Source organism: Jaculus jaculus, chromosome 19, assembly GCF_020740685.1.
Source record: "Jaculus jaculus isolate mJacJac1 chromosome 19, mJacJac1.mat.Y.cur, whole genome shotgun sequence".
NCBI classification, from domain to species: domain Eukaryota; kingdom Metazoa; phylum Chordata; class Mammalia; order Rodentia; family Dipodidae; genus Jaculus; species Jaculus jaculus.
The window spans coordinates 51,768,680-51,795,731 of NC_059120.1; the positions used below are offsets into that span (position 1 = coordinate 51,768,680).

The 27,052-nt window shown below is 52.1% G+C and overlaps 1 protein-coding gene across 1 annotated transcript; it reads left to right on the forward strand.

Moving 5' to 3' along the window:
- Nucleotides 1-26,628, forward strand: Phgdh (phosphoglycerate dehydrogenase). The gene is made up of 12 exons (XM_045138336.1): nucleotides 1-251; nucleotides 8,681-8,832; nucleotides 10,147-10,212; nucleotides 11,419-11,473; nucleotides 11,591-11,689; nucleotides 17,048-17,180; nucleotides 18,249-18,397; nucleotides 20,348-20,500; nucleotides 21,879-22,011; nucleotides 24,163-24,293; nucleotides 25,215-25,452; nucleotides 26,339-26,628. Exons 1-12 carry the CDS (start codon nucleotides 114-116, stop codon nucleotides 26,491-26,493), a joined length of 1,602 nt encoding a protein of 533 aa, XP_044994271.1. The 5' UTR covers nucleotides 1-113; the 3' UTR covers nucleotides 26,494-26,628.
- The last annotated feature ends 424 nt before the right edge of the window (nucleotides 26,629-27,052 follow it).

Sequence of the window (27,052 nt, forward strand, 5' to 3'; positions counted from 1 at the left end):
GAGAAGCGGGAGATCGAGGATCCTGGCCAGTTCCCCGGAGCCTGCCGGCCCGTGAGCTTCTTCTCTCCGCCGATAGCTGCTGGCTGCGAGGCCTGATCGTCTTCTTCCCGGCCATGGCTTTCGCAAATCTACGCAAAGTGCTCATCAGTGACAGCCTGGACCCTTGCTGCCGGAAGATCCTGCAAGATGGAGGGCTGCAGGTGGTGGAGAAACAGAACCTGAGCCAAGAGGAGCTGATAGCCGAGCTGCAGGTAAGGAGAGAGCTGGAAGGGTGAGGGGGGGGGGGTGTGTGCGTGGGGGGGGGCATCCTTTGGCTAAACTGCTTGGGCTGCACCGGGGCTTGGGGTGTGGACTTCTGAAATTGGGGGACAAGAAGTTGGGGGGAGACGGAGGGAGGTGTGGGGGCAAAGCTGCGGATGCAAACTTTGCGCGCAGTTTGCAACCGCGTGTTCCAGCGCTGCCTTCCCTCCCCACCTTCCCCGCGCCGGCGCTGCCAAGCGCAGGCTGCTCCAACTGGTCCTGCGAGCTGCTTGGGATGCCAGAGCCGCTCCAAGTGCCTTCGCGCCTTAGGGGACCCCGGGGTGCCCAGCGCCGGCTCCCCGCGCGGGGGCGTCGGGGGAGGGGCGCCACGCGGGTGCCCTGCTGGCACGCGGGTGCTGCCCGGGCCCCCGCTGCGGCTCCCTTCGCTGCCGACTTCTGTCGGCCTGCAAGGGTTTGGGGCTCGGGGTACGCTGGCCGCTCTCAGCCAGGTCCCGTGTGCATGCATGGCTGCTGGGGAGGGGTGTGCGGTGAGTGTGGGGGGGGGAGAAGCAGGCTCCCCCGCCCCCCAACCCGGCTCCGCTGGACGCGCACCGCCTTTTTTTCTGATGCAAGAGCGCCGCGAGCTTTCACAGCCTCTCGGCCTCCGTGGGTGCTTTGGAGAAATGGGGGTGTTGGGGGGGGGAGTGGGTGGAGGGCGAGATCCCGGGGCGCACGCATCACATCATGCCGCAGGCCGAGCTAGGTTTTTGGCCTTTATCTACTTTTTTGGTCTCACTCTAGTTCAGGCTGACCTGGAATTCACTATGGAGTCTCAGGGTGGTCTCGAACTCACTGCGATCCTTCCTACCTCTGCCTCCCGAGTGCTGGGATTAAAGGCTTGTGCCACCACGCCCGGCCTTTATCCACTTTTGTCTTCCTCGTGGGGTCACTGGACTAGACCAGAAGCCTATCCCACCCGCCCCTTGGGAATGTGATTGTCATCTATCTATATTATGTAGGAGCACGCCTCCGGTTGTTAAAATCTTTTACCTGTCTTGGAAAAGGTCTTGCTAATTTAGGTGACCCTGCTCAGTTCTAAATTAGGACAATTTATTTTGTGAGTACTTCGTTCCTAACCCTTCCTACCCCAGCAATCAGCCCCGCCCCGCCACTCCCCACCCCCAAATTCCACGTGTTCCGCCGTGCCTGTGGGGGCCCTTAAACCGCGGAGGCTGCGCGGTGGCCCCAACTGCTCCAGCGTCTCCCAGTGCCCTGCCCCTGCCTCCCTCCGATCCCTTCCTCTGTATCTTAAGTGCCCAGTCCCTTGTCCTGTTCTGAGAGAAGCTTGACTGGCCCCTGTTTCCTAGCTTGCTCATGCCTGTAATCTTAATAGTCTGGAGGCTGAGGCAGGAGGGTCTCTGGGAGTTTGAAGTCCGGTCCTGGGCTACAAAATGAGACCCCTGTCTTGAAACAACCCAAAAAGTGGAGTGGCTTAGTTGTTCAAGACTGTCTGCTTGCTTCCAAACCCCAGTACCCACGGCAAACCGGATGCACAAAGTAGCATCTAGAGGTTGTTTGCAAGATGCCCTGGTGCACACCCTTTCTCTCTCTCTCTCTCTCTCTCACACACACACACACACACACACACACATATCCTTTACTCACAAATATATACTTATATATAATTAATTAATTAATTAATTAATTTTTATCTATTTATCTGAAAGCGACAGACAGATAGAAAGAGGCAGAGAGAGAGAATGGGCGTGCCAGGGCCTCCAGCCACTGCAAATGAACTCCCTTGTGCGTCTGGCTAACGTGGGTCCGTCCTGGGGAATCGAGCCTCGAACCGGGGGCCTTAGGCTTCACAGGCAAGCGCTTAACCACTAAGCCATCTCTCCAGCCCATAAATTTTTATCATATACATAAAATATATATTGTGTGATATATAGTATATGATATATCCAATATATATATAAAGGAGGGTTGGAGTTTGTAGGCTAGCTAGGGAGCAGAGCCTGCCTCCCCTGAGACAGCTGGTCAGGTGACAGTTTGAAGTTAGAACACCAGCAGCTGAGTCTGTAAAGAACGGGAAGGAGCTGAGTGGTCATCAAAGGCTGCATTGATGAGCAGGGCTCTAGACCGCAGCAAAAAAAAAAAAAAAAACAGCCCTGTTTAGAATGCTAATTAATCTTGGACCACCAGCAAAAGGGCCTTCATTTCCTCCCTCCTCATTTTATCCCCTTCAGAGAGGGGTTTGGCATAGTGGCTGTTGCTCTTGTCCAGTTAAAATCTTCCCAGTGCAAAGGAAGTTTACCATTCTACCTAGACGTGCTTTAGTGGTTTCACACCCTGCACTGGCAGTAATCTCTCCCTTAGTGCACTGCAGGCTTCAATTAAGCCCCAGTCATGGCCAGCATTTGTGACAAAGAGGAAACAGGCATATGCTGATAGAGAACCTTAGCATTTCATGTACTTGGTTTCTGTTCCGTGTGTTGGGAGGTGTGAGTGTGCGCAGGTGCCTGTGTGTGTGAACGCGCGTGGGTGTATGTGCAGTGTGTAAATACAGAGCCACAACTGAGAGATGGTCTCAGAGATCCTCCTGCCTCCGCTGGGATTAAAGGCATGTACCAGCACATCGAGCCCAGGCTCTTTTTAAAATAGCAAGTCCGGGCTGGAGAGAGATGGCTTAGCGGTTAAGCGCTTGCCTGTGAAGCCTAAGAACCCCGGTTCGAGGCTCGGTTCCCCAGGTCCCACGTTAGCCAGATGCACAAGGGGGCGCATGCGCCTGGAGTTCGTTTGCAGAGGCTGGAGGCCCTGGCGCGCCCATTCTCTCTCTCCCTCTGTCTTTCTCTCTGTGTCTGTTGCTCTCAAATAAATAAATAATCAAATGTTTAAAATAGCAAGTCCACAGCTTTCACACTAGAATTTAGTTTGTGCACACCTCCCCCCCCTCCTCCCCCCCCCCCACCGAGGGAGGGTCTCACCCTAGCCCAGGCTGACCTGGAATTCACTATGTAGTCTCAGGGTGGCCTTGAATTCTCGGTGATCCCCCTACCTCTGCCTCCTGGGTGCTGGGATTAAAGGCGTGCACGGCTGGGATTGAGTTTGTACAAGTACGTAATTCTCCCCAAGGCCCAGCCCGTGCTCTTGGGAAGGGCAGCGGGTGTGGACTTGAACGGGAACGGGCTTCGGCTGCTGAGTTGGCAGTTTGTCTGGTGCAGCGGTCGGTCAGCTGGATGAGTGGCAGAGCTCTTTCCCAACTCCCAGCGGAGGGAGTGGGTACAGGCTGAGAGCAGGAGACGGCAGAGGGCATGAAGAAGGGCCACTTGGGTAGTGACAAGGAAGTGTGGGTGTGTGTGTGGGGGGCTAGGTAGCTGGAGATTGTTGTTTTTAAATTTATTTATTAGAGACAGGGAGAGATAGAGGGTGAGAATGGGCACACCAGGGCCTCTAGCCACTGCAGAGGAACTCCAGACCAGTGCGCCATCATGTGCATCTGGGTTGCGTGGGACCTGGAGAATTGAACCTGGATCCTTAGGCTTCATAAGCAAGCGCCTTAACCACTAAGCCATCTCTCCAGCCCAAGAATTGTTTTTTGGTTTTTCGAGGTAGGGTCTCACTTTAGCCCAGGCTGACCTGGAATTCACTATGTAGTCTCAGGGTGGCCTCGAACTCAGGTCAATCCTCCCACCTCTGCCTCCCAAAATTAAAGGCGTGTGTCACCACACCCGGCCCAAGAATTTGCTTTTTAGGGTGCTCAAACTTGAGCTCCGCTCTTCTCCCCAGTCCTGGGTTAGTGTTGGAAAGCAGGCATGCACAGGAGAAAATTCTTTGTTACTTATTTTTAGTTTTTTATTTTATTTTATTTTTTTCAAGGTAGAGTCTCACTCTAGCCTAGGCTGACCTGAAATTCACTAGGTAGTCTCAGGGTGGCCTCGAACTCACTGTGATCCTCCCACTTCTGCCTCCCAAGTGCTGGGATTAAAGGCGTGTGCCACCACGCCCGGTTTAGTTTGTTTTGTTGTTTGAGGCAGGTCTCACTGTAGTCCAGGCTGAGCTGGGGACTCTGTAGTACCAAGCTGGTCTCAAACTCACAATAATCCTACTTCTGCCTCCTTTCTTTCTTTTTTTTTTTGGTTGGGTTGGGTTTCACTGTAGTCCTGGGCTGCCTCCTTTTTTTAAATAAAACTTAAAAAAATTATTTATTTTTTTAAGGTTTATTTTATTTGTTAGATAGAGGGGGAAAGAGAGTGAGAATGGGTGTGCCAGGGCCTCTAGCCACTGTGGGATCTGGAGAATTGAACCTGGGTCCTTAGGCTTTGCAGGAATGTCCCTTATTTAATGGCTAAGCCATCTCTCCAGCCCAAACTTTTTTTTTTAATATAAAAATTTTAGTTATTTGAGAGAGAGAATGGGTACACCAGGGCCTTTATCCACTGCAAATGAACTCCAGATGCTTGTGCCACCATGTGCATCTGGATTACTTGGGTTCTGGGGAGTGGAACTTGGGTTCTTGGGCTCGGCAGGCAAGTGCCTTAACCTGCTAAGTTATCTCTCTAGCCCTGCATCCCCTTTTTTTTTTTTTTTTGGTTTTTCGAGGTAGGGTCTCACTCTGGTCCAGGCTGACCTGGAATTAACTCTGTAGTCTCAGGGTGGCCTCGAACTCATGGCGATCCTCCTACCTCTGCCTCCTGAGTGCTGGGATTAAAGGCGTGCGCCACCACGCCCGGCTATCCCTAATTTTTTGTTTGTTGAGGCAGGGTATTGCTGTAGCTCAGGTTGACCTGGAATTCACTCTGTAGTCTCAGGGTGGCCTTGAGCTCACTGTGATCCTCCTACCTCTGCATTCCCAGTGCTGGTATGAAAGGCGTGCACCATCATGCCCAGCTCGTTATTTTATTTTTTGGTTTTTCAAGGTAGGGTTTCACTGTAGCCCAGGCTGACCTAGAATTCACCCTGTAGTCTCAGGGTGGCCTTGAACTCATAGCGATCCTCCTACCTCTGCCTCCCAAGTGCTGGGATTCAAGGCGTGAGCCACCAGTTCCTCCTTATTTTTGAAACTATTTTACTTATTTATTTGAAAGGAGAGAGCGATAATGGGTGTACTAGGGTATCTAGATGCATGTGCCATTTTGTCCATTTGGCTTTACATGGGTACTGGGGAATCAAACCCTGAGTCATTGGGCTTTGCAGGTAAGCACCTTAACTGCTTAGCTATCTCTCCAGCCCTTTCTTTCTTTCTTTTTTTTTTTTTTTAATTGTTATTTATTTTTTGTTTTGTTTTTCAAGGTAGAGTCTCACTCTAGCCCAGGCTGAACAGGAATTCACTCTGTATTCTCAGGGTGGCCTCGAACGTAGGGTGATCCTTCTACCATCACTTCCCACATGCTTGGATTTCAGGTTTATACGACATAGCAGTGCCCCAAGAGCCAACATTTGAGTAGTTCAGTAGTTTGCACCAGCACTCGGGAGGCGGAGGTAGGAGGATCGCCATGAGTTCGAGGCCACCCTGAGACCCCATAGTGAATTCCAGGTCAGCCTGGGCTAGAGTGAGACCCTACCTCGAAAAATGAAACAAAAAAAACCGCCTTCAGAAGTGGTCAGCCCACGACGAAGGGTCCGAGCAGGGGTCATGGAGCAAGGACTGACCATGGAGACATAATCATACCAAGCTTTGCACCAAGTTCAGATGTGGCAGCTGTGGCCCAGTCCTGCTCCAGATATTCTGCCCAGTCCATATCCATGGGCATCCATCCTCCCTTCAAAGCTGTTCTCTGAACCCTTCTGGAGAATTCCTACGGCAAACACAGGCTGCCGGGGATGGAGACATCTTTTTGTAATAAGCACCTTTGTAGATGGAGCCGCTGTATCTCTCCTTTGCCTGCAACCAGCCTTTTCTTTCTTTCTTTCTTTTTTTTTTTTTTTTGTTTATTTATTTTTAATTTATTTGAGAGTGACAGATAGAGAAAGAGGCAGATAGAGAGAGAGAATGGGCGCACAAGGGCCTCCAGCCACTGCAAAGGAACTCCAGACGCGTGCGTCCCCTTGTGCATCTGCTAACATGGGTCCTGGGAATCGAGCCTCGAACCGGGGCCCTTACGCTTCACAACCAGCCTTTTCTCACTCCAAGGAACCTGAAGCTTCTCCAAGCAGACAGACAGATGTCCCAAGGGCCATGGGCTTTTGGAGACTTGCTTCAGAAGCAGCGGATTCAGTGTTAACACTAGGCATCCCACACAGATCAGCTCGGTTTACTCGCTGCCGAGGCCTCCAACCACCTCCAACCATAGCCCTCTCCTTGGCCTATTTTAGTTCACTGGCACACACTTACTGAGCCGAGGAACTGACCCACCTTTTACTTACTGAGCCTTCAGACTCCAGGGCACCGCTCCTTCCCTCAGGCTATAATTGGTACATTAAGGACTGTCCTCCATGTATACAGATACCACACCCCCCAGGTAGGGTCTCACTCTAGCCCAGGCTGACCTGGAATTCACTATGTCGTCTCAGGGTGGCCTCAAACTCACTGCGATCCTCCTACCTCTGCCTCCCGAGTGCAGGGATTAAAGACGTGGGCCACCACACTCGGCATATGTTTCTATTAGAGAGAGAGAGAGGGAGAATGGTGTACCAGGGCCTCCAGGCCTGCAAACTAACTGCAGATGCATGCACTACCATGTATACATGGGTACTGGGGAATCGAACCTGGGTTCAGAGGGGGATTGATCCCACCCCACTTCTGCTCTCTAGTGGCTCCAAGGACAGTAGAGGAAGGGATGTTCGAACAGGGCAAGGCACCATACCTCTCATCTTGCATTTCCCCTCCCACACTCAAGGCAGAAGCCCACTTCTATTGCTGGGAAGGGTTACAGCTTAGAGTTGCACCCAGCGTGTACTGGTGTTGATTCCTCCGGATGGGCATATGGCAGATACTGTCATTCTTCTATTTAGTTTAGACAGTGGGGGGAGGGGTGAAGAAGGGCTCCTGTTCTGTCCTGCTACAGCCTCTGCAATCCAACGCCGGATGCCTGCGCCACCTAGTGGGGATGTGCGGCCTTGCACCTGCCTTACCTTTTGTGTGTTTGGCTTACATGGGATCTGGAGAATTGAACATGGGTCTTTAGGCTTCTCAGGCAAGTGCTAAGCCATCTCTCCAGCCTTATTCTTTTAGTATATATATATATATATATATATATATACATATATATAGTTATTTATTTATTTGAGTGAGAGAGTGTGTGTGTATGGGCATATCAGGGCCTCTAATCCCTGCAAAGGAGCTCCAGATGCATGTGCCACTTTGTGCATCTGGTTTATGTGGGCCCTGGGGAATCGAACCTGGCAAGTAGCCACTTCTGCAGCTCAGGATGGTCATTCTTTCGGGCTGAGTTGAAAGCCTGCACGTAGGGACTCCCGCCTGGCTGGAGCAAAGCGGGGGGTGAGAAGATTATTAGCATGTGTGGAGCGGAGCTCATGAGGACATGGTCGCTGGCTGGCTTCAACGCTGGTCTGGATTCACTGAAGGAACACGCAGTCCAGGTGCTACATGAGACACAGCTTCCTTTTTTTTTTTTTTGGTTTTTCGAGGTAGGGTCTCACTCTGGCCCAGGCTGACCTGCAATTCACTCTGTAGTCTCAGGGTGGCCTCGAACTCAGAGTGATCCCTCTACCTGTGCCTCCCCAAGTTCCCCGGTGCTGGGATTAAACGCATGCACCACCACGCCCGGCCTTTTTTTTTTTAAATATATATATATATTTTTTATTGACAGCTTCCATAATTGTAGACAATATCCCATGGAAATTCCCTCCCTTACCCCACTTTTGCCATTGAAACTCCACTTCCCATCACATCCCCTCCCCCTCTCTAATTTTGATGTCATGACCTTTTCCTCCTACTATGATGGTCTTGGGTAGGTGGGAGACGCAGGTTCTTCCTAGGTGACATTTAGGGAGAGGGATGAATGAAGTAGGTTCCCAGAGCTAATGCTGTCCCTTGCCGGGCATGCTAACAAAGCACTTGCTGGTTCACAGCCACTCTTATTTATTAATTTAACTTATGTATTTAAGAGAGAGGGGGCAGATGGAGAGAGAACAGGTGCACCAGGGCCTCTAGCCATTGCAAACGAACTCCAGACTCATGTGCCACTTTGTGGATCTGGCTTTACATGGGTACTGGGGAATTGAACCAGGGTCCTTAAGGTTTGCACATAAGTGCCCTAATGGCTAAGCCATCTCTCCAGCCCCACAGCCGGGCTCAAATCTAAACAAAGTCAGTGATTGTCCTGATCCACGTCTCCCTGCAGCGTTCAGTGAGGAGGCCAGAGCTGACTCCCCACACTTCCGGACATGGACTTCTCTTGGGAGAAAGGGGTGGTGTGCCAAAGGCCTCCAGCATCTCGTAGGACTGCATGGACCCTTGTGTTTTTCTCTTGCCCAGGACTGTGAAGGCCTTATTGTCCGCTCGGCCACCAAGGTCACTGCTGATGTCATCAACGCAGTGGAGAAGCTGCAGGTGGTGGGCAGGGCTGGGACTGGCGTGGACAATGTGGACCTGGAGGCGGCAACGAGGAAGGGCATTCTGGTGATGAAGTACGTTGTGGACGCTGAGGGTGCGGGGGAGGGGGCAGAGCGAAACAGCGGAGGAAGGGCCGCGAGGTGCCGCGGCGGCTACGGAGTCTCTTGCAAAGCCTGGCTGCCCAGGTTCAATTCCCCAGGATGCACGTAAAGCCACATTCACAAAGCGGTGCATACATCAGGTGGTCATTTGCAGTGGCAGGAGCCCCTGGTGTGCCCATTCTCTCTCATAAACTTATTTATTTTTTGGTTCTTTGAGGTAGGGGTCTCACTGTAGCCCAGGCTGACCTGGAATTCACTATGGAGTCTCAAGGTGGCCTCGAACTAACAGCAATCCTCCTACCTCTGCTTCCTAAGTGCTGGGATTAAAGGCGTGCGCCACCACGCCCGGCTTTTTTTGTTTGTTTTTTTGAGGTAGGGTTTTACTCTAGCTCAGGCTGACCTGGAACTCACTGTGTAGTCTCAAGGTGGCTTTGAACTCATGGCCATCCCTCATACCTCTGCCTCCCAAGTGCTGGGATTAAAGTCATGCACCACCATGCCCAACATCACATAAATTTAAAATACATACGTACATACATGTATATGTTTATATACATGTATGTATGGTATATATGTATGTATGTGTATTAAAAGTGAAGGGCCGGGCGTGGAAGCGCACGCCTTTATTTCCAGCATTCTGGGAGGCAGAGGTAGGAGGATCGCCATGAGTTCGAAGCCACCCTGAGACTACATAGTGAGTTCCAGGTCAGCCTGGGCAACAGCGAGACCCTACCTTGAAAAACCAGAAAAGAAAAAGAAAATGTTGTTAAAGGATAACCCACCCTATAGACAGACCCAGCGGCAAGCAGGCCCAGCCCCCCTCCGCCCCTGCTCCAGCCTGGGGGGAAATAGGAGGCCTGTGGTCTTCCTGCAAGGCTACCCTGAGTCCTGTCATCTTTTCCAGAGTCCCTTGTCTTACCTTCTTATAGCCTTTATTTCTAGAGATGTTTACTTTTTGTTTATTTGTTTATCTAATTAGAGAGAGAGAGAGAGAGAGAGAGAGAGAAAGAGGCAGACAGAACGAGAGAATGGGCACACCAGGGCCTCTAATCACTGCAAACGAACTGCGGACACTGGTCCTGGGGAATCAAACCGTGGGCCTTAACCATTAAGCCATTTCCCCAGCCCCCACGTGAGGCAAATCTCAGCCTCACAGTGGGCACGGCGATAGCGTTTCTGGGAGGGAGGTCCTCCCTTGGGCGCAGGAGGCCAGGGTGAGGCCAGTGACATACTGAGTTAATGGGGACAGCGCACTGATGTCTCTCTCCCCTTTTCTTGGGTCTTTAGCACCCCCAATGGAAATAGCCTGAGTGCTGCGGAGCTCACCTGTGGGATGATCATGTGCCTGGCCAGGTAAGCCTCTGACTGACTGCTCAGCGGGGGTGGCAGCGTGGGTGGCATGTCAGCGATTAACGCTAGCCGAGCACACAGACCTGGAGACGGGTTGAAGTATTTCCATCTGGTGTCATGCAAACTGGTGAGCGTGCATTACGCTGGTCCTGAGCACCCGAGGTGGGGACGGGAGAGGGCGCAGGCCTGTTGTTCATGATGTAGCAGCAAGTTCATAGACAGTGCGGAGCCATGGTGTTACAGGAAAGGATTGGGTGCCACGCATGGCTTCTCTCCTATTTCCTTTTTTTTTTTTTTTTTTTTTTTTTTGTGGTTTTTGAGGTAGGTTCTCACTGTAGCCCAGGCTGACTTGGAATTCACTACGTAGTCTCAGGGTGGCCTTGAACTCATGACGATCCTCATACTTCTGCCTCGCGAGTGCTGGGATTAAAGGCGTGCGCCACCATGCCTGGCTGATATGTTTTTTTTTTTTTTAAATTTACTTGAGAGTGACAGAGAAAGAGGCAGAGAGAGAGAGAGAATGGGTGCGCCATGGCTTCTAGTCACTGCAAACAAACTCCAGACATGAGTGCCCCCCCCCATGCATTTGGCTATCTTGAGTCCTGGGGACTCAAGCCTCGAACCAGGGTCCTTAGGCTTCACAGGCAAGCGCTTAACCGCCAAGCCATCTCTCCAGCCCGCAAAGTTGAGTTTTTTTAACTAGTGTGTCCTGTCACTGAGGCTGCCCTCACACTTTGTGTCCCGCATCACACATCTTACCCTTTCCCTGTGCCCTACTTGACACTTTTTCTATATTCTAGACCTGTATGAGGAAGTTGTCTAGGGGTTTGGGGGGCAGGGGAGTTAGATGGGAAGACATGTTGAAAGTACCGGGGTCAGGCATTCAGGACAGAGTGGAAGGGTCTGGATCATCAGAGTCCCCAACTTCCCGTGCATTTGACCCTTCACACCCTGGAAGATTGGCCAATGCTAAGAGGGGGTCAGAGCCTCTCCCTCTTCCCCACCACCAGGTTCCTGGCAGGGACAGAAGTCCCTGGGTTCCCCAGTCAGGTCTTGCCAAGACTCTGGCATTCCAGCCCTCCCTTTACCCCCTCTGTCCTGAACCCTTGAGTCCCCAGGTGCACACTGAGCTTGTCTGCCGGAGTGAGCATGGCAGAGGAAGGCTGGGCTATAGATCAGACGATGCTAAACCTGTCTGTGACCTTGCAGGCAGATTCCCCAGGCGACAGCTTCCATGAAGACCGGCAAATGGGAGAGGAAGAAGGTGAGGGCCGCAGCTCTGCCCCGTCCCCGGCCCCCACCTTCCCGGCTCGGGGCCCAGGCTCTGCTCTTCTTGGTGCTCACTTGGGGCATCTTTGCCTTTTTCCCTGTGTATTTGCAGTTCATGGGAACAGAGCTGAATGGAAAGACCTTGGGGATTCTTGGCTTGGGCAGAATTGGGAGAGAGGTGGCTACCCGGATGCAGTCCTTTGGGATGAAGGTAAGGGGTTGCCTGATTGCTTGGATGTGGAGCTTGCTTTCTTTGTTTTTTCTTTTTTGTTTTTTCGAGGTAGGGTCTCACTCTAGCCCAGGCTGACCTGGAATTCACTATGTAGTCTCAGGGTGGCCTCGAACTCATGGAGATCCTCCTACCTCTGCCTCTCGAGTGCTGGTATTAAAGGCATGCGCCACCACACCTGGTGCTTTCTTTATTTAACAACAACAAAAATTTGCTTATTTGTGTGCATGTGGAGGGCGCATGAGTTATCTTTGACCCACTTTCTTTGACACGGGATCTCTTGCCGCTCACTGTAAATAACTCTGGCCAGTGAGTGTCTTTATGTGAGTGGCTGGAGAGTTGAACCCAGGCCAGCGGGTTTTGCAAGCAAGTGCCTTTAACTGCTGAGCTACCTCAGCCCCTGACGTGAGAGTTTTTATAGCAATATTGGATGAAGCAGTTTGGCTTGAGAAAGGCCAGAGACTTTGTCCAAAATAGGTCTTTAAAGTCCCTTATTAAATAAACAGTAAAGGTAGTGGTGGTGTGTGTGTGTCTGGGGGTCCGTTATTGAAATCAAAACCTTGGGGGAAGGTCCCAGTGGACCAGAAAGTCTTTTTTTTTTGTTCATTCTTATTTACTTATTTGAAAGTGATAGAGAGAGAGTGAGTGCACCAGGGTCTTCAGCCACTGCAAATGAACTCCACACCAGATGCATACACCCCCTTGCGCATCTGGCTAAAGTGGGTCCTGGAGAATTGAGCCTCGAACCGGGGTCCTTAGGCTTCACAGGCAAGCACTTAAGCGCTAAGCCATCTCTCCAGCCCCAGAAAGCCTTCTTATGCCACACCCATTCTTTCCTGTTTTGTTACCATGATTTTGCTGTATCCTGTCTTTTTCTCTCTCTTCTAATTTAGGAAACAGCAGCAAATTTATAGCCTTACATTAGAGCAATTAATTGCTCTGTCTTTCTCAAAATTCCAACAAGGATTAGTGGCTGGGTATGGTGACGCGTGCCTTATACTTGACGCTACAGCAGGAGGCTCATGAGTTCAAGGCTGGCCTGGACCTCATAGCAAGACCCTATCTTCAAATAAACAGAGGGCGGGCGTGGCAGCGCCCACCTTTAATCCCTGGAAGAAGTTGGAGGATCTCTGGGTTCCCAGCTAGCCTGGGACTAGAGAGTGAGTAGCGGTCAGCTTGAGCTACAGCGAGACCCTGTCTCAGAAAACGAACAACAAAGAAACACCTTTATGGCTGGAGAGCTGACTCAGCCGTTAAGGCACTTGCCTGTAAAGTCTCTAATGACTTGGGTTCTTTAGTACCCTCATAAAAGCCAGATGCACAAAGTGATGCATGCATCTGGAGTTTGTTTGCAGTGGCTGGAGGCCCTGGTACACCCATTCTCTTTGTCTTTCCTCTATCTCTCTCTGCTTGCAAATAAATAAATAAATAAATAAATAACATTAAAGAAAAGTGTATCTAGAGGCATTCCAACAACTTCCTTTTTAATTTTTTAAAATTTTACTTATTTGCAAGAAGAGAGACGGACAGAAAGAATGGGCACACCTGGGCCTCACGCCACTGCAAATGAACTCCAGACACATGTGTCCCTTGTGCATCTGGCTTACGTGGGTCCTGGGGAATTGAACCTAGGTCCTTTGGCTTTGCAGGCAAATGCCTTAACCACTAAGCCACCTCTCCAGCCCACAATGTCCTTTCTTTCTTTCTTTTTTTTTTTTTTAATATTCATTTAAGAGAGAGACAGAGGGACAAGACAGAGGTAGAGAGAATGGGTGCACCAGGGCCTCTAGCCACTGCAAACCAACCAGATGCATGTACCACCTTATGCATCTAGCTTTATATGGGTACCAGGGAATCGAACCTGGGTCCTTTTGGCTTTCCCTGCAAGTGCCTTAAAAGGTACTATCTCTCAAGCCCCCAACTTCCCTGTAGTAGGCGTGTCCTTTTTAGGACATGGAGAGGACCCAGGCAGACTCATGGCTTCTGAGCCCGCCTCCTTCCTCTCAGCATGCCCCGCTGGTATGAGAACTCCAGTCCCTGGCCGACTTCAGCTCCTTTGTGCCCTGGTTATCTATCCCAAGTGAAAAATGTGAATAGGGCTTTTATTGGCCGAGTTCATATCTGGCAGTGGCCTGCAGACAAGTGAGACACTGGCTGTCTGTGAGGAAAACTGAGCCAGTGCCCACTAGCCACCGTGAAAGTTGCTTTTCTCCACCTCTCAGTTCCAGGCACCTAGCGGCATAGCTGGTACCCCGGCCAGTGCCAGGCTTTGCCAGGGCTCCTTTGGGTGGAACAGGTAGTTCTGTACTGCCGTGAGCTCTCTCCATCCTCCATGGTTGTCTTGTGTCCCTTCCTCTCCCCGGTGTTCACGAGAACATGAGAACGTGTGGGTTAGGGGTGAACAGGACCATTGTTCATGCCAGCCTCAGAGGCGGCACACACAGGACAAGAGCAAGGATTCTTCCTTCCTCTGCTTCCCTTGGTAACTCCTCTGGACAGAAATGACCCGGCTCCATCCGAGCGGAATGACAATGTCTGGGAAAGTCACTAGACCCACGAGCCCTTGGAGCTGCCTGAGAACAGAGGGAGGAAGTATTATTATTTTTTTTTGGAGGAAGTATCTTTTTCCCTAAAGGCTCCACTGGCGGCTGGGAGGGTCCCTCAGTTTTGCTTGTGTCCAGGGCTCATGGAAACGTTGCCTTACTCACAACCGTTTTCACGCCCCCCGCCCCTCAAAGCTCTGCACTGCGAATGGAAGTTCTCTTTATATAGGAAAGTAGCATTTATTCCTATTCCAAAAAGTAACTCAGTGCCAGGCGTGGTGGCGCACGCCTTTAATCCCAGCACTTGGGAGGCAGAGGTAGGAGGATCGCCGTGAGTTCGAAGCCACCCTGAGACTACAGAGTGAATTCCAGGTCAGAGTGGTTTTTCGAGGTAGGGTCTCACTCTGGCTCAGGCTAACCTAGAATTCACTCTGTAGTCTCGAGGTGGTCTTGAACTCATGGCGATCCTCCTACCTCTGCCTCCCAAGTAGTGAGATTAAAGGCGTGCGCCACCACACCTGGCTCAAATAATTATTGATTAGTGGAAGTTAGATTAGTGGGGGACTGAAATCATCCCTTCAGCGGCTCTTCTATAAGATGAAGACCTTGGCACACAGTTGGCAACAGCTGAGGCAGGCGTCCTAGTTCCAAACACTCTGTGGACACCGCAGACTCTGTTGTCTCTCCTGATTCTCGAATGCCAGTATTTTTGTGATCCTCACGGCTCCTGCACCTCTTTCTTCCCAGTCAGTATTGCTGAGAAGGGTCCAGCCCCCGGAGACAGGCCTGGAAAGGCCTTTGGGTGGCAGGCAGAGAGAGGATAGGTAGACTGTCATTGCTTGCTACTGACATTCTGTCTACTGGCATGGTCACCTTGCAAGGAAGCATGGCTCTTGCTGGGACTTGCATGCTGGGCCCCCAAGACCGTCTCTGATGACAAGTTTTTGTCTCATCCCGCGTGGCTGTCACACAGTGCTGTGGCTTTCCCACTCTACCTTTCATGGGTCAGAGGTGGGGATTTGCTTGTTTTGTGCTTGGGGCACAGCTGCCCCCTTTCGTGATCCCCCACTGTGATCCCGCCACTCCAGGGGCAGACATCTCCGTGTTGACCTGCCCCTTTCCCTTTTTCTCTCTCTTGCTATTTCTTTTTCTGTTCGTATTCTCATGTATCCCAGGCTGGCCTTGATCTCGCTATGAAGCTGAGGATGGCCTTGAGCATTTTTATTTGTTTGCTTATTTAATAGAGAGAAAGAGAGCTGGGCGTGGTGGCGCATGCCTTTAATCCCAGCACTCGGGAGGCAGAGGTAGGAGGATCACCGAGGGTTCAAGGCCAACCTGGGACTACTTAGTTGATTCCAGGTCAACCTGAGCTAGAGTGAGACCCTACCTTGGGGATAAAAGAGAGAGGGAGAGGGAGGGAGGGAGGGAGAAAGAATGGGCATTCCAGGGCCACTTGCCTTTGCAAACAAACTCAAGAGCCATGTGACACCATGTGCATCTGGCTTACGTGAGTTCTGGTGAATTGAACCTGGGTCCTTAGGCTTTGCAGGCAAGCATCGTAACTGCTAAACCATTTCTCCAGCCCGGACCTGAACTTCTGGTTTTCCTGCCAGCCGGTTTAATGCGGTGCTGGGCATTGAACCCTTGGCTCTGAGCATGCTATGCAAGTGTTCTACTGATTGAGTTACACCCCCAGCTCCCACTTTTCTTCTGGTGCCCAGCATGTAGAGCCCTAAAGGAAGGGCAGGCTCCGCGACCCGAATATCTCCCTTATCTTCCGGTCCAGCCGTGTGGTCTCCGTCTGGGTTTCTCCCTTACAAAACAAGGAGATTGTAGTGCTTCACCATCAAGTATGAGTTAGGAGAGGGGGGAAAAAAAGCATCTCACAGCCAGGCCTATTGGCCCAGACCTATAACTCCAAAGTCTGAAGCAGAAGGACCTCAAGTTCAAGGTCAACCTGGGCTTTAAAAAGAAACAAAAAGCACAAATGAAGTTGGAGGATGCCTGTGGAACTTATAAAAGTGGATTCCAGATGAGCCTGGGATAGTGAGGCCTTGCCTGAAAAAACCAAAGATAAAGAAAGCACGGAAGAAAGAAAGAAAAATTATAAAGCAAGGAGCTGTGCTGAGCGTCCTCTGTGCTTGCGTGCCGGTCCTGATATTTCATCCTTGTTTTATTTTTTTTTTTTCTATGAAGTCTCAGGGTGGCCTCGAACTCACGGCGATCCTCCTACCTCTGCCTCCCGAGTGCTGGGATTAAAGGCGTGCGCCACCGCGCCCGGCTTCATCCTTGTTCTCAGTGACACAACCTGGTCCCTTTCCTGATCCTCTTGGTCCCACCAGCGCTCTCCTGACTCACGTCTCGCTCCGCATAAAGGCTCGCTTCCGGGGCGCACAGCGGCAGCTGCCCCCCTCCCCATTTCCTGCTGCTCTGTGAGATGGCACCTTTGCTCCCACACGATCACCCTCCCTCAGCAAGGGCTTCTTTCCCAGGGCTTCTGAGCCCCGTCCAGCCACGCATGAGCTGCCCTCGCATCTGTTTGTGCTTGGGGTTTGGTGGTGGACAGCCGTCCCCTTGCTCTGGATGTGACTGTCTCTTAGGTGTGTCCGCTTTCTCCCATTGTTCCAACAGGGGACAAAAGAGTAGCTCCCTGTATTGTGGCAATTCAAGTTTTGGGGACTAACGTAGGCTTAGCATGTGCTTGCTATGTGCTAAATGCTCAATAAATGGTGGTTGTCTTGCTGGTAACAACACTGTCAGTTAGTGAAGATGTCTGTCCCCTCTCACTTCTGACCAGACTATAGGTTATGACCCCATCATTGCTCCAGAAGTTTCGGCCTCCTTTGGTGTTGAGCAGATGCCTCTGGAGGAGATCTGGCCTCTCTGTGACTTCATCACTGTGCATACGCCTCTCCTGCCCTCCACCACAGGTAAAGTGTGGGTTGGGCCGCAGAGGCCACAGACCCGACAGACCCGACAAGGGCCTGGGTCTTCTGCAGCTGCAGGAAAAAGCAGGTGTCGAGAGGACCCTGCCCTAGGGCCTGCTGAGCGCGGTGGTGCTTTGTTGCTTTGCCCCGCCTCCGAGTGCTGGCGTCGTTACCTGTTGGCACCAGGTGAACCGACCGGTGTCGAGGAACTGAGCTGAGGCTGGGACAAGCCAACCGGTCCTGGGGACTCCAGGCAGCCTGGTGGGTTCTTTTATGCATCTCGGGGTGCACGGCTCACGTAGGGTTTATGTGGATGACGGCGTGTACGGGACAGAGTAGGTGGCAGCCTCTCCCTTTTTCAGAAGGAGGGCATGTCTTTGGCTAACTTGAGGTTATGGGTAAATATCAGGCCTCCCTGATAGCCAGAGAAGACACACTCCAAACGAATCCCAGCATTTTGGGGCAGGCAGGTGTCCTTCTCAAAACATCAGCCGAATCACTGAGTGCTCTGCAAACAGAGTGCAGCAGGATAAAAACCACAAAAGGCGTCGGGGTGATCTGGGTACATGTGCAGCCAGTGTTGGGGGGGTGCTTCCTGGCACCCCAGCAGATTTTTCTCTGTTTAAACATTTATCTATTTTATTATTTATTTGAGACAGAGAGAGGGAGGGGAGAGAGTGGGAACGGGCACACCAGAGCCTCCAGCCACCGCGAAATAACTACAGATGACGCATACGCCACCTTGTGCCTCTGGCTAGCGTGGGTTCTGGAGAATCAAACCTGAGTCCTTAAGGCTTTGCAGGCATGCACCTTAACCGCTAAGCCTGGTAGGGTTTTCTGATTCTTGGACCTACCTACTCAAACAGAACTTGTAGTAGCATGTTTCTAACCTGAGTCAAGCCCATATCTGGCTCAGGGCTTCCGGTCTCAAAGAACCCTAAGGAAAAAAAAAAGGTGAGAGCAAAGGCAGCCGACCGTGGGCTCAGCAGAGAGAGAGAGAGAGAGAGGCATAAAGGGGTGGAGGCCTGTGCTGAGCGACGGGCCAGCAGGCACATCTCTCCTCTCTTCCAGGCTTGCTGAACGACCACACCTTTGCCCTGTGCAAGAAGGGTGTGCGGGTAGTGAACTGTGCTCGGGGAGGAATTGTGGACGAAGGCGCCCTGCTTCGGGCTCTGCAGTCGGGTCAGTGTGCTGGCGCGGCACTGGATGTGTTTACAGAAGTAAGTGCTTGTAGCCTTGGAGAGTGTGTGTGTGTGTGTGTGTTGAACCTGGGGCCACGGTTGGTGAGGATTTTTTTTTTTTTTAATTTTTATTTATTTATTTGAAAGCGACAGACACAGAGAGAAAGACAGATAGAGGGAGAGAGAGAGAATGGGCACGCCAGGGCCTCCAGCCTCTGCAAACGAACTCCAGACGCGTGCGCCCCCTTGTGCATCTGGCTAACGTGGGACCTGGGGAACCGAGCCTCGAACCGGGGTCCTTAGGCTTCACAGGCGAGCGCTTAACTGCTAAGCCATCTCTCCAGCCCAGTTGGTGAGGATTTAAGAGGAGAGGATGCAGGAAGAAAAACCTACTATTTTGCAGGAGTACAGCCCACTGTTGAAAAAAAAAAAATATATATATATGGCTTTTATTTTTATGTATTATTTGTGAGAGATGCAGATAGAGAATGGATGCATCAAGACATTCAGCTGATGCAAACAAATTCCAGATGCATGCACCACCTTGTGCGCCTGGCTTACATGGGTCCTGGGGGATTGAACCCTGGGTCCTTTTGCTTTGCAGACAGGCGCCTTAACCGCTGAGCCATCTCTCTAGCCCCAGGCCACTGTTTCACGCCAGTGGTAAATGAGGGAAGCCGTGTGGCCAGGAGCACAACTGAGTAGTGTGAGGAGCTTCTCTTAAGGGACAACCTTGCTGCTTTCTGCAGAACTCGGGTTTTAAGTGTTTAACATGTGACTCAAGTCCTGGTCTTGGGCTTAGACTGCTGCCATCTTGATAGCTTGGGGAGACAGGCAAATAGCTTAGGTCGATGACTCGGATTTGAGATTTGGGTCAGAGAAAGAGAAACTTAGGGCTTGAGAGATGGTTTGCTGGCTAAGGTACTTGCCTGCAAAGGCTGGTGAGATGGTTCAGCAAGTAAGGAGTGCTTTGCTGCTTAAGCGCAAGGCCCTGAACCGGATCTCCAGCACCCTTGGAAAAAGCCACACAGTGTTGGAGAGATGGCCTAGTGGTTAAGACTGACTGCCCTGGCTAGATTCCCCAGTGTCCATGGAAAGCCCGATGCAATAGAGGCACAAGAATCTGGAGTTCATTTGTAGTGGCTAGAGGCCCGGGTGTGCCCAATCTCTCTCTCTCTTGGCAAATAAATAAATATTTTCAAAAAGATCAGGCGTGGTGGCACATGCCGTTAATCCCTGCACATGGGAGGCAGGGGTAGGAGGATCTCTGTGGATTTAAGGCCACCCTAACGCTACAGAGTAAATTCCAGGTCAGCCTGGGATAGAGTGAGACCCTACGTCATAGAACCAAGACAAAAAGCTGGGCATAGCCACACCTGTCTATCACTGCAGAGCTGAGGAGGAGTGAACGCACAGGGAGGCTAGAGCTCCTGGGGCAGCCAGTCTAAATACGAAAATAGGGGGCTGGAGAGATGGCTTAGCGGTTAAGCGCTTGCCTGTGAAGCCTAAGGACCCCGGTTCGAGGCTCGGTTCCCCAGGTCCCACGTTAGCCAGATGCACAAGGGGGCGCACGCGTCTGGAGTTCGTTTGCAGAGGCTGGAAGCCCTGGCGCGCCCATTCTTTCTCTCTCTCCCTTTATCTGTCTTTCTCTCTGTGTCTGTCACTCTCAAATAAATAAGTTAAAAAAAAATTAAAAAAAAAAAAAAGAAAGAAAATAGGGAGCTGTAGGTACAGCGAGAGGCCGGCTCAGGAAACTCAGATGGAATGATAGAGGGAGAGAGCCGGGTCTTGCTCTGCTCTATGCATGTGTATGCAACATGCACACGGAAGTACCCTGCACACATACCACACCCAGCGTGCACCACGTCGAGAAATTTCGTAGGACCAATAGCTGAGGGAGTATAGTCTGTTTGTAGCCAACCTTGAGCTCTCATTCTCTCTCTCTCTCTCTCTCTCTCTCTCTCTCTCTCTCTCTCTCTCTCGTTGCAGGAGCCACCACGGGACCGTGCCCTTGTGGACCACGAGAATGTCATCAGCTGCCCCCATCTGGGCGCCAGTACCAGGGAGGCCCAGAGCCGCTGTGGGGAGGAGATCGCAGTCCAGTTTGTGGACATGGTGAAGGGGAAGTCTCTGGCAGGGGTTGTGAGTACCACAATATGGAGGGGAAGAGGGTCCTGGTGGAGGTGGGGGAGGAGAGAAGTGGGGGAGTGGTCAGCTCTGGGAGCGGAAGGGGAGGCAATGTGCTTGAACGGCCCTTGGGCCGAGATGGATAGGAGCTGCCTGTCAGTGGCCTTGATGGCCAAGGCTTGGGGCAGCTCCAAAGCTGCTGTGTCCCGGCCCTTCCCAGGCCTGGCCTCTAGAGAAAGGGTCCTTTGTTGTCCGCATGCCTTGGGAGTGAAGGAGTGTTGCCCGGGGCACTGGTGGAGCTGTGCTCAGTGGGTGCTGGGGGTGGGGTGCTAAAGCCCTGGGCATCATGTCATATTCCTAGTTGGCGCTCCCCCTGCAGTGAGTGACTCTCCTCTTCCCAGTGAGCTCTCCCTGCCAGCCGGCTCCTTTGCTTTCCCTGGCATCCCCACTCCTTGTCTTGCCTCACAACACGCCCCTTCATGTCCAACCGACACGTTGAATTGTAAGTCTGGAAAGCCCCAAGGTTCCCGTAGTATCAGATAATGTCCCAGACCCTGGGAGACAAAGGTTTGGCTGGGGCTTCACTGCCTCCTTCACTAAGACGTGCAGGGCCTTTGTAGCTCCCTCTCAATTCTTTTTTTCCCCCCTTTTCCTTTTATTTTAAACATATTTTATTTATTTATATCAAAAGAAGAGAGGCAGATAGAAATGAACTCCAGCCACCATGTGCATCTGGCTTATGTGGGTTCTGGGGAATTGAACCCGGGTTCTCAGGCTTCACAGGCAAGACATTTCTCCAGCCTTCTTCTTTTGGAAAAAAAAATATATATATTCTTTTTCAAGGTAGGGTCTCACAGTAGCCCAGGCTGACCTGGAATTCACTATGTAGCCTCAGGGTGGCCTTGAACTCTCAGCAATAATCCTTCTTGGCCTCCAAAGTGCTGGGATTAAAGGCGTGCACCACCACGCCTGGCTGAAACATATTTTATTTATTCCGGACTGACCTAGATTTCACTATGAAGTCTCAGGGTGGCCTCGAACTCACGGCGATCCTCCCACCTCTGCCTCCCAAGTGCTGGGTTTTCAAGGCAAATTGGGAGTGCCAATCTCAGAAAGCACTACCACTTGCTCTAAGCTATCTGTAGCCCCCGTGTTTTCCTGTGCTTTCCAGACCCTTCTCCCGCAGAGAAGCCAGTCTCCCACGGAGGGAGCTTAATCCCCGCCCAAGCCGCCTTGTGAGGCCAGCCTTGTGTCCGACTCTGCAGCTCTTAGCAGAAGTCATTGTCACCCTCCAGGCATCTCCCCATGCCTTGCTTTTGTCACGGAGTTAGGCAGGTGCACCCTTTTATTTGTCACTTCCGATCTCACCTTGTGGCCTTCTTTCCACCCACAGGTAAATGCTCAGGCTCTTACCAGTGCCTTCTCCCCACACACCAAGCCTTGGATCGGCCTGGCCGAAGCTCTAGGCACACTGATGCGAGCCTGGGCTGGCTCCCCCAAAGGGACCATCCAGGTGGTGACAGAGGGTAAGCCACGCAGCGTGAGCCGGGGGCGGGCACTGCAGTGGCCAAGATATGCCCACGTTTGCCCACTGTGTGTCTGCTGCTGAGAGACTCCGGTGGACTTGGGCCCTGGTCTGAGGTCAGCAGCTCGTACTGAACGTAGACAGGGTGAGGGGGTACAAGCGCTTTGGGAAAATTTTTGTATTTGATTTTCACAGATCATGCTTTTTTTTTAAATACATTTTTATTTATTTATTTGAGAGTGATAGACAGAGAGAGAAAAAGGCAGAGAGAGAGAATGGGTGCGCCAGGGCCTCCAGGCACTGCAAACGAACTCCAGATGCGTGTGCCCCCTTGTGCATCTGGCTAACGTGGGTCCTAGGGAACCGAGCCTCGAACCGGGGTCCTTAGGCTTCTCAGGCAAGCGCTTAACCGCTAAGCCATCTCTCCAGCCCCATGTTTTGCATTTTTTAAATCAAACTTTACATTTATTTATTTTTGTGGGTTTTTTTTTTTTTTTTTTTTTTGAGGTAGGATTTCTAGCTCAGGCTTACCTGGAGTTCACTATGTTGTCTGTGGGTGGCTTCGAACCCATAGTGCTCCTCCTACCTCTGATTCCCGAATGCTGGGATTAAAGGCGTGCACCACCACACCTGGCTTAATTTATTTATTTTTTCAATTTTTTTTTAAACTTATTTGAGAGTGACAGACAGGCAGAGAGAGGGAGTAGAGAGAGAGAATGGGCACATCAGGGTCTCCAGCCACTGAGAACAAACTCCAGACCTGTGTGCCCCCCTTGTGCATCTGGTTAACATGGGTCCTGGGGAATTGAGCCTCGAGCCAGGGTCCTTAGGCTTCACAGTCAAGCGTTTAACTGCTACCGGCTTAATTTTTATTTTAATTAATTCATTAATTTTTTTTTTTTTTTTTTTTGGTTCTTCAAGGTAGCATCTCACTCTAGCTTAGGCTGACCTGGAATTCACTCTGTAGTTCCAGGCTGGCCTTGAACTCATGGCAGTTCTCCTACCTCTGCCTCCCAAGTACTGGGATAAAAGGCATGCACTACCACATCTGGCGATTTTTGTTTTATTTATTTGAGAGAGAAAGAGGCAGCCAGGGTGAGAGAGAGAGAGAGAGAGCGAGAATTGGCATGCTAGGGCCTTTAGCTGCTGCAAACAAAACTCTAGACACATGCATCACCTTGTACATCTGGCCTATGTGAGTCCTGGAGAATTGAACCTTAAGCTTTGCAGGCAAGCGCTTTCACCTCTAAGCCATCTCCCCAGCCCCGCTTATGCATCTCTTCAGGCTATACACGCTTTGGGTACAAGAGCCACCACCTCCGTAGAGACTCGCGTAAGAGGCGTTAGGGTCTGTGGAGAGTCTCGAATTCGGCAGTAGGACTGTAGCTCTGCCTGTGGTACTTGACAACCTGCGGGGTGAACCCCCCTGCTCCCCAGCCTTGGGTTCTTTTCCCAGAAAACAAGTCTAGTGAGGCAGTAAGGACATTGTGCTGTGTGGCTTACTTACCAAGGGGGTCATGGGCGGGTGACAGTCCTTGGGCTGTGTTGGCTCAGCCACGGGGAAGAAATGGAACGCAGCTATCTCTGCAGCCCTGGGCAGCCGTGTAGCTCAGGCTGCCTTGGCAGTGGGTCCCACACCCTGTTGCTGTTAGATATTGTTAGATGGCCTCTCTTCACCCTGAAGAGGGTTGGTCTCCATTATTTCCTGTCCAACACCTGAACTTGGGGAAGGATTGGCAGGATGGGGTGGCTAGACCTCAAACATTGGCTGTACCAGGGCCAGGCAAAGCCAAAGGATGCCCATCAACCTGGGCAACCTAGACTCTTGGGGAAACAGTTCAAGTAACTGGGAAGTGTTGGGTCAGTGGCCCATATTTTGCATATTTGAGCTCCGAGAGCCTGATGCATGTGGGAACACAGGTTCCCAAGTGTCCCCTGGGAGACAGGTGGGCAGATGTGGCCGTGTCTCAGATTGCCTCAAATGTCCCGAGTTTCCAGGCTTGCACCCAGATAGCTTCTCAGCTGGCTGAGCGCTGCGCAGCCTGTGTTTGTTGCGAGCCGCTCCTTACCCCCACCCCCAAACCATCAGTGCTAAGTGCCTGGGGCCTCTCTCCTCTCCCGGGGTGCTAAGGGAGTGTCTCTGTGTTCCCAGGATCCTCTCTGAAGAACGCAGGGACCTGTCTGAGCCCCGCAGTCATTGTCGGCCTCCTGAGAGACACCTCCAAGCAGGCGGACGTGAACTTGGTAAACGCCAAGTTGCTGGTGAAAGAAGCCGGCCTCAACGTGCGTACCCCCTTTCTTGCCAGCACTGATCTTGCGCCTTACTTTTGGCTTGATTGGTTGGCTTTGTTTCTCGAGGTAGGGTCTGGTGCTAACTCAGGCAGATCTGGAAGTCACTGTGTAGTCTCAGGCTGGCCTTGAACTTCTACCTCTGCCTCCCGAGTGCTGGGATTAAAGGAGTGGATTGAAGGCATGCTGCCGCCACACTTGGCTACTTTGGTTTTTTTTTTGAGATAGGCCAAGGATGACCTTGAACTCCTTACCCTCTCACCTCTGTTTCCCAAACACTGGGATTATAGGCATGTGCTACCTACCATGCCTGGCTTCACCCCACATTTTTTAAGAGTCATTCACAGCTCCACATAGTGGGTATGAGTCTTGACATTTAATAAGTTCCTTCATCTGCAGAGTAGACATACAAACCTACTGCTGTGCTTAACGTATTCGTGAGTGCTAATTTCATAGCTGGGGCGGTGGAGGGACGTGGGGGCCACATGGATGAGCTAGGCTGCATCTGAATGGAGTCTGGAAGATGCTTCCCTATCCTGGGGACAAGCTCTTCTGCCATTCTCCAGGCTCCCTCGGGGCATCTTAAGCAGTGAAAACTGAAGCTACAAGAACAAACTTTCTCCCCTCCTCTCTGGCAATCCCAAACCGGCCACTGGCTACAGGCAGCCAGAGCCGAGGGGATCTGGCCTCTTCAGCTAGCCAGTAGCTGAATCCTGTGTTCCTGCTGGTCCTTTCCTCCCTCCCCTTTCCCAGCTCCTGCCCCTCCCTCCAAGCCTGACAGACGTCTTTGGGGCACAAGGCTAACCCCCGTCTGTCCTTGGCCCCAAATTGCTGAGTTCATGGCCAAGCCAGAACGCTGCACATAGGTGGCGAGGCGGGGTGACCTAAGGAGTGTCCTCTGCCTTGTCTGTGCAGGTCACCACTTCCCACAGCCCCATGGCCTCAGGGGAGCAGAACAGCGGGGAATGCCTCCTGACTGTGGCCCTGGCGGGTGCCCCCTACCAGGCTGTGGGCTCAGTCCAGGGCACGACCCCAGTGCTACAGATGCTCAACGGAGCGGTGTTCAAGCCCGAAGTGCCTCTGCGCCGCGGCCTGCCCCTCCTCATGTTCCGAGCTCAGCCCTCCAACCCCGTGATGCTGCCCACAATGATTGGTGAGGAGGAGGCTGTGGGGGTGTGGATCGCGGGGTGGGGCTGGGGGGGGGCGTTGGTGGCTGAATCTGCGGTACACTGAGGATCTTCGTGCAAGTTCCCACGACTTTTGGGCTGACATTGCGCTCAGAGAGGAAACATGCCTGATCGAAGGTCACAGCAGTGCGGGCAGAGGTGGGACCCGGAGGCCTATTTCCCCGGGCCCATTCTCCCCCAGCCATGAGAGCCAAGCTTGCACACCCGTTTCCAGAAGCTTGGGTTTCCCTCTACCTGTAGACGCTGGCCTGGCCACGGCAGGGCCTGTCAGAGTGTTCCTGCTGGTGTGGCACTATCTTCTGGAGCCTGGGCTGCTGAGGACTTTGGATGGAGTTTGTCCAGAACAGGCAGATGGTGTTTCCCTAAGAGCCCGAGGGGACCTAGTTTCATCACTGCTTTTCTTCCATAGCGTTAACCTGGCAATGGGGCAGGTTAAGAGCTCCTTTTCTTTTAAACTATTTCATTTATTTATTTGACGCACAGAGAGAGAGAGAGAGAGGCACACAGGGAGGAGGGGAGAGCATGGGCACCCCAAGGCATCCAGTTACTCCGGACGCACGCGCCACTTTGTGCGTCTGGCTTTATGTGAGTCCCGCGGAGTCAAACCCAGGTCCTTAGGCCTTGCAGGCAAGCACCTTAACCGCTGAGCCATCTCTCCAGCCCTGAGAGCTCCTTTTCTGATGGCCGGGATATGCAATCTCCGAAGGTGCCCTGTTGGTCCCACCCTTGCAGGGCATTGCCTGCGTCTTACCCCGAGGCAGCGGGGACCACGGAAACCTGACTTCCGGCCAGTGCTGGGGCCCCCTCACCCCTGCGCGGCCCCTGCTAACCAGAGGGTTTCCGCCCTTCCAGGACTCCTGGCACAGGCAGGCGTGCAGCTGCAGTCCTACCAGACCTCGATGGTGTCCGACGGGGAGACCTGGCACGTCATGGGCATCTCTGCCCCGCTCCCCAGCCTGGAGGCGTGGAAGGAGCACGTGTCCGAGGCCTTCCAGTTCTGCTTCTAGCCTGGTGCCTCCCCCCCCGCTGCCTCTGCGAGTCTTGACCAACAGGGAGAGGAGAGCCTGTGTCCCAGGGCTAAACCCGGGGGGCCTCTGATCGGAACCGCAGCGCCATTCTAATAAAGAATCCCCCAGCTCTGGGTTCTTGGTGCTGTCATTGTCCGGAAGATCCAGCAGAGGGCACCCGGTGGCCTGTTTTGGGCTTGCTGGTGGGTAGGGTGGATGGCGGGAAGTTGGGATCAGCCAGAGCTCTTGAGCATGGGTGCTCTGAGGGTGACCTGGGCCTTACAAGCTTCTTCATAGGAGCAAAGCTCAAAGCATTTTGGAACCCTTCCATCTGAAAAGGCGTGCATATTATTATTTTTTTTTTCGTTAAATTATTTATTTATTTATTTGAGAGCGACAGACACAGAGAGAAAGACAGATAGAGGGAGAGAGAGAGAATGGGCGCGCCAGGGCTTCCAGCCTCTGCAAACGAACTCCAGACGCGTGCGCCCCCTTGTGCATCTGGCTGACGTGGGACCTGGGGAACCGAGCCTCGAACCGGGGTCCTTAGGCTTCACAG

What these genes read in the sequence shown, in the direction of transcription:
- Phgdh (XM_045138336.1), top strand. Translation starts at nt 114, where the DNA reads ATGGCTTTCGCAAATCTACGCAAAGTGCTCATCAGTGACAGCCTGGAC. An exon ending in AGCTGATAGCCGAGCTGCAG is followed by an intron (nt 252 to 8,680) that starts GTAAGGAGAGAG and finishes TCTCTTGCCCAG; the next exon opens with GACTGTGAAGGCCTTATTGT. An exon ending in CACTGGATGTGTTTACAGAA is followed by an intron (nt 18,398 to 20,347) that starts GTAAGTGCTTGT and finishes CTCTCGTTGCAG; the next exon opens with GAGCCACCACGGGACCGTGC.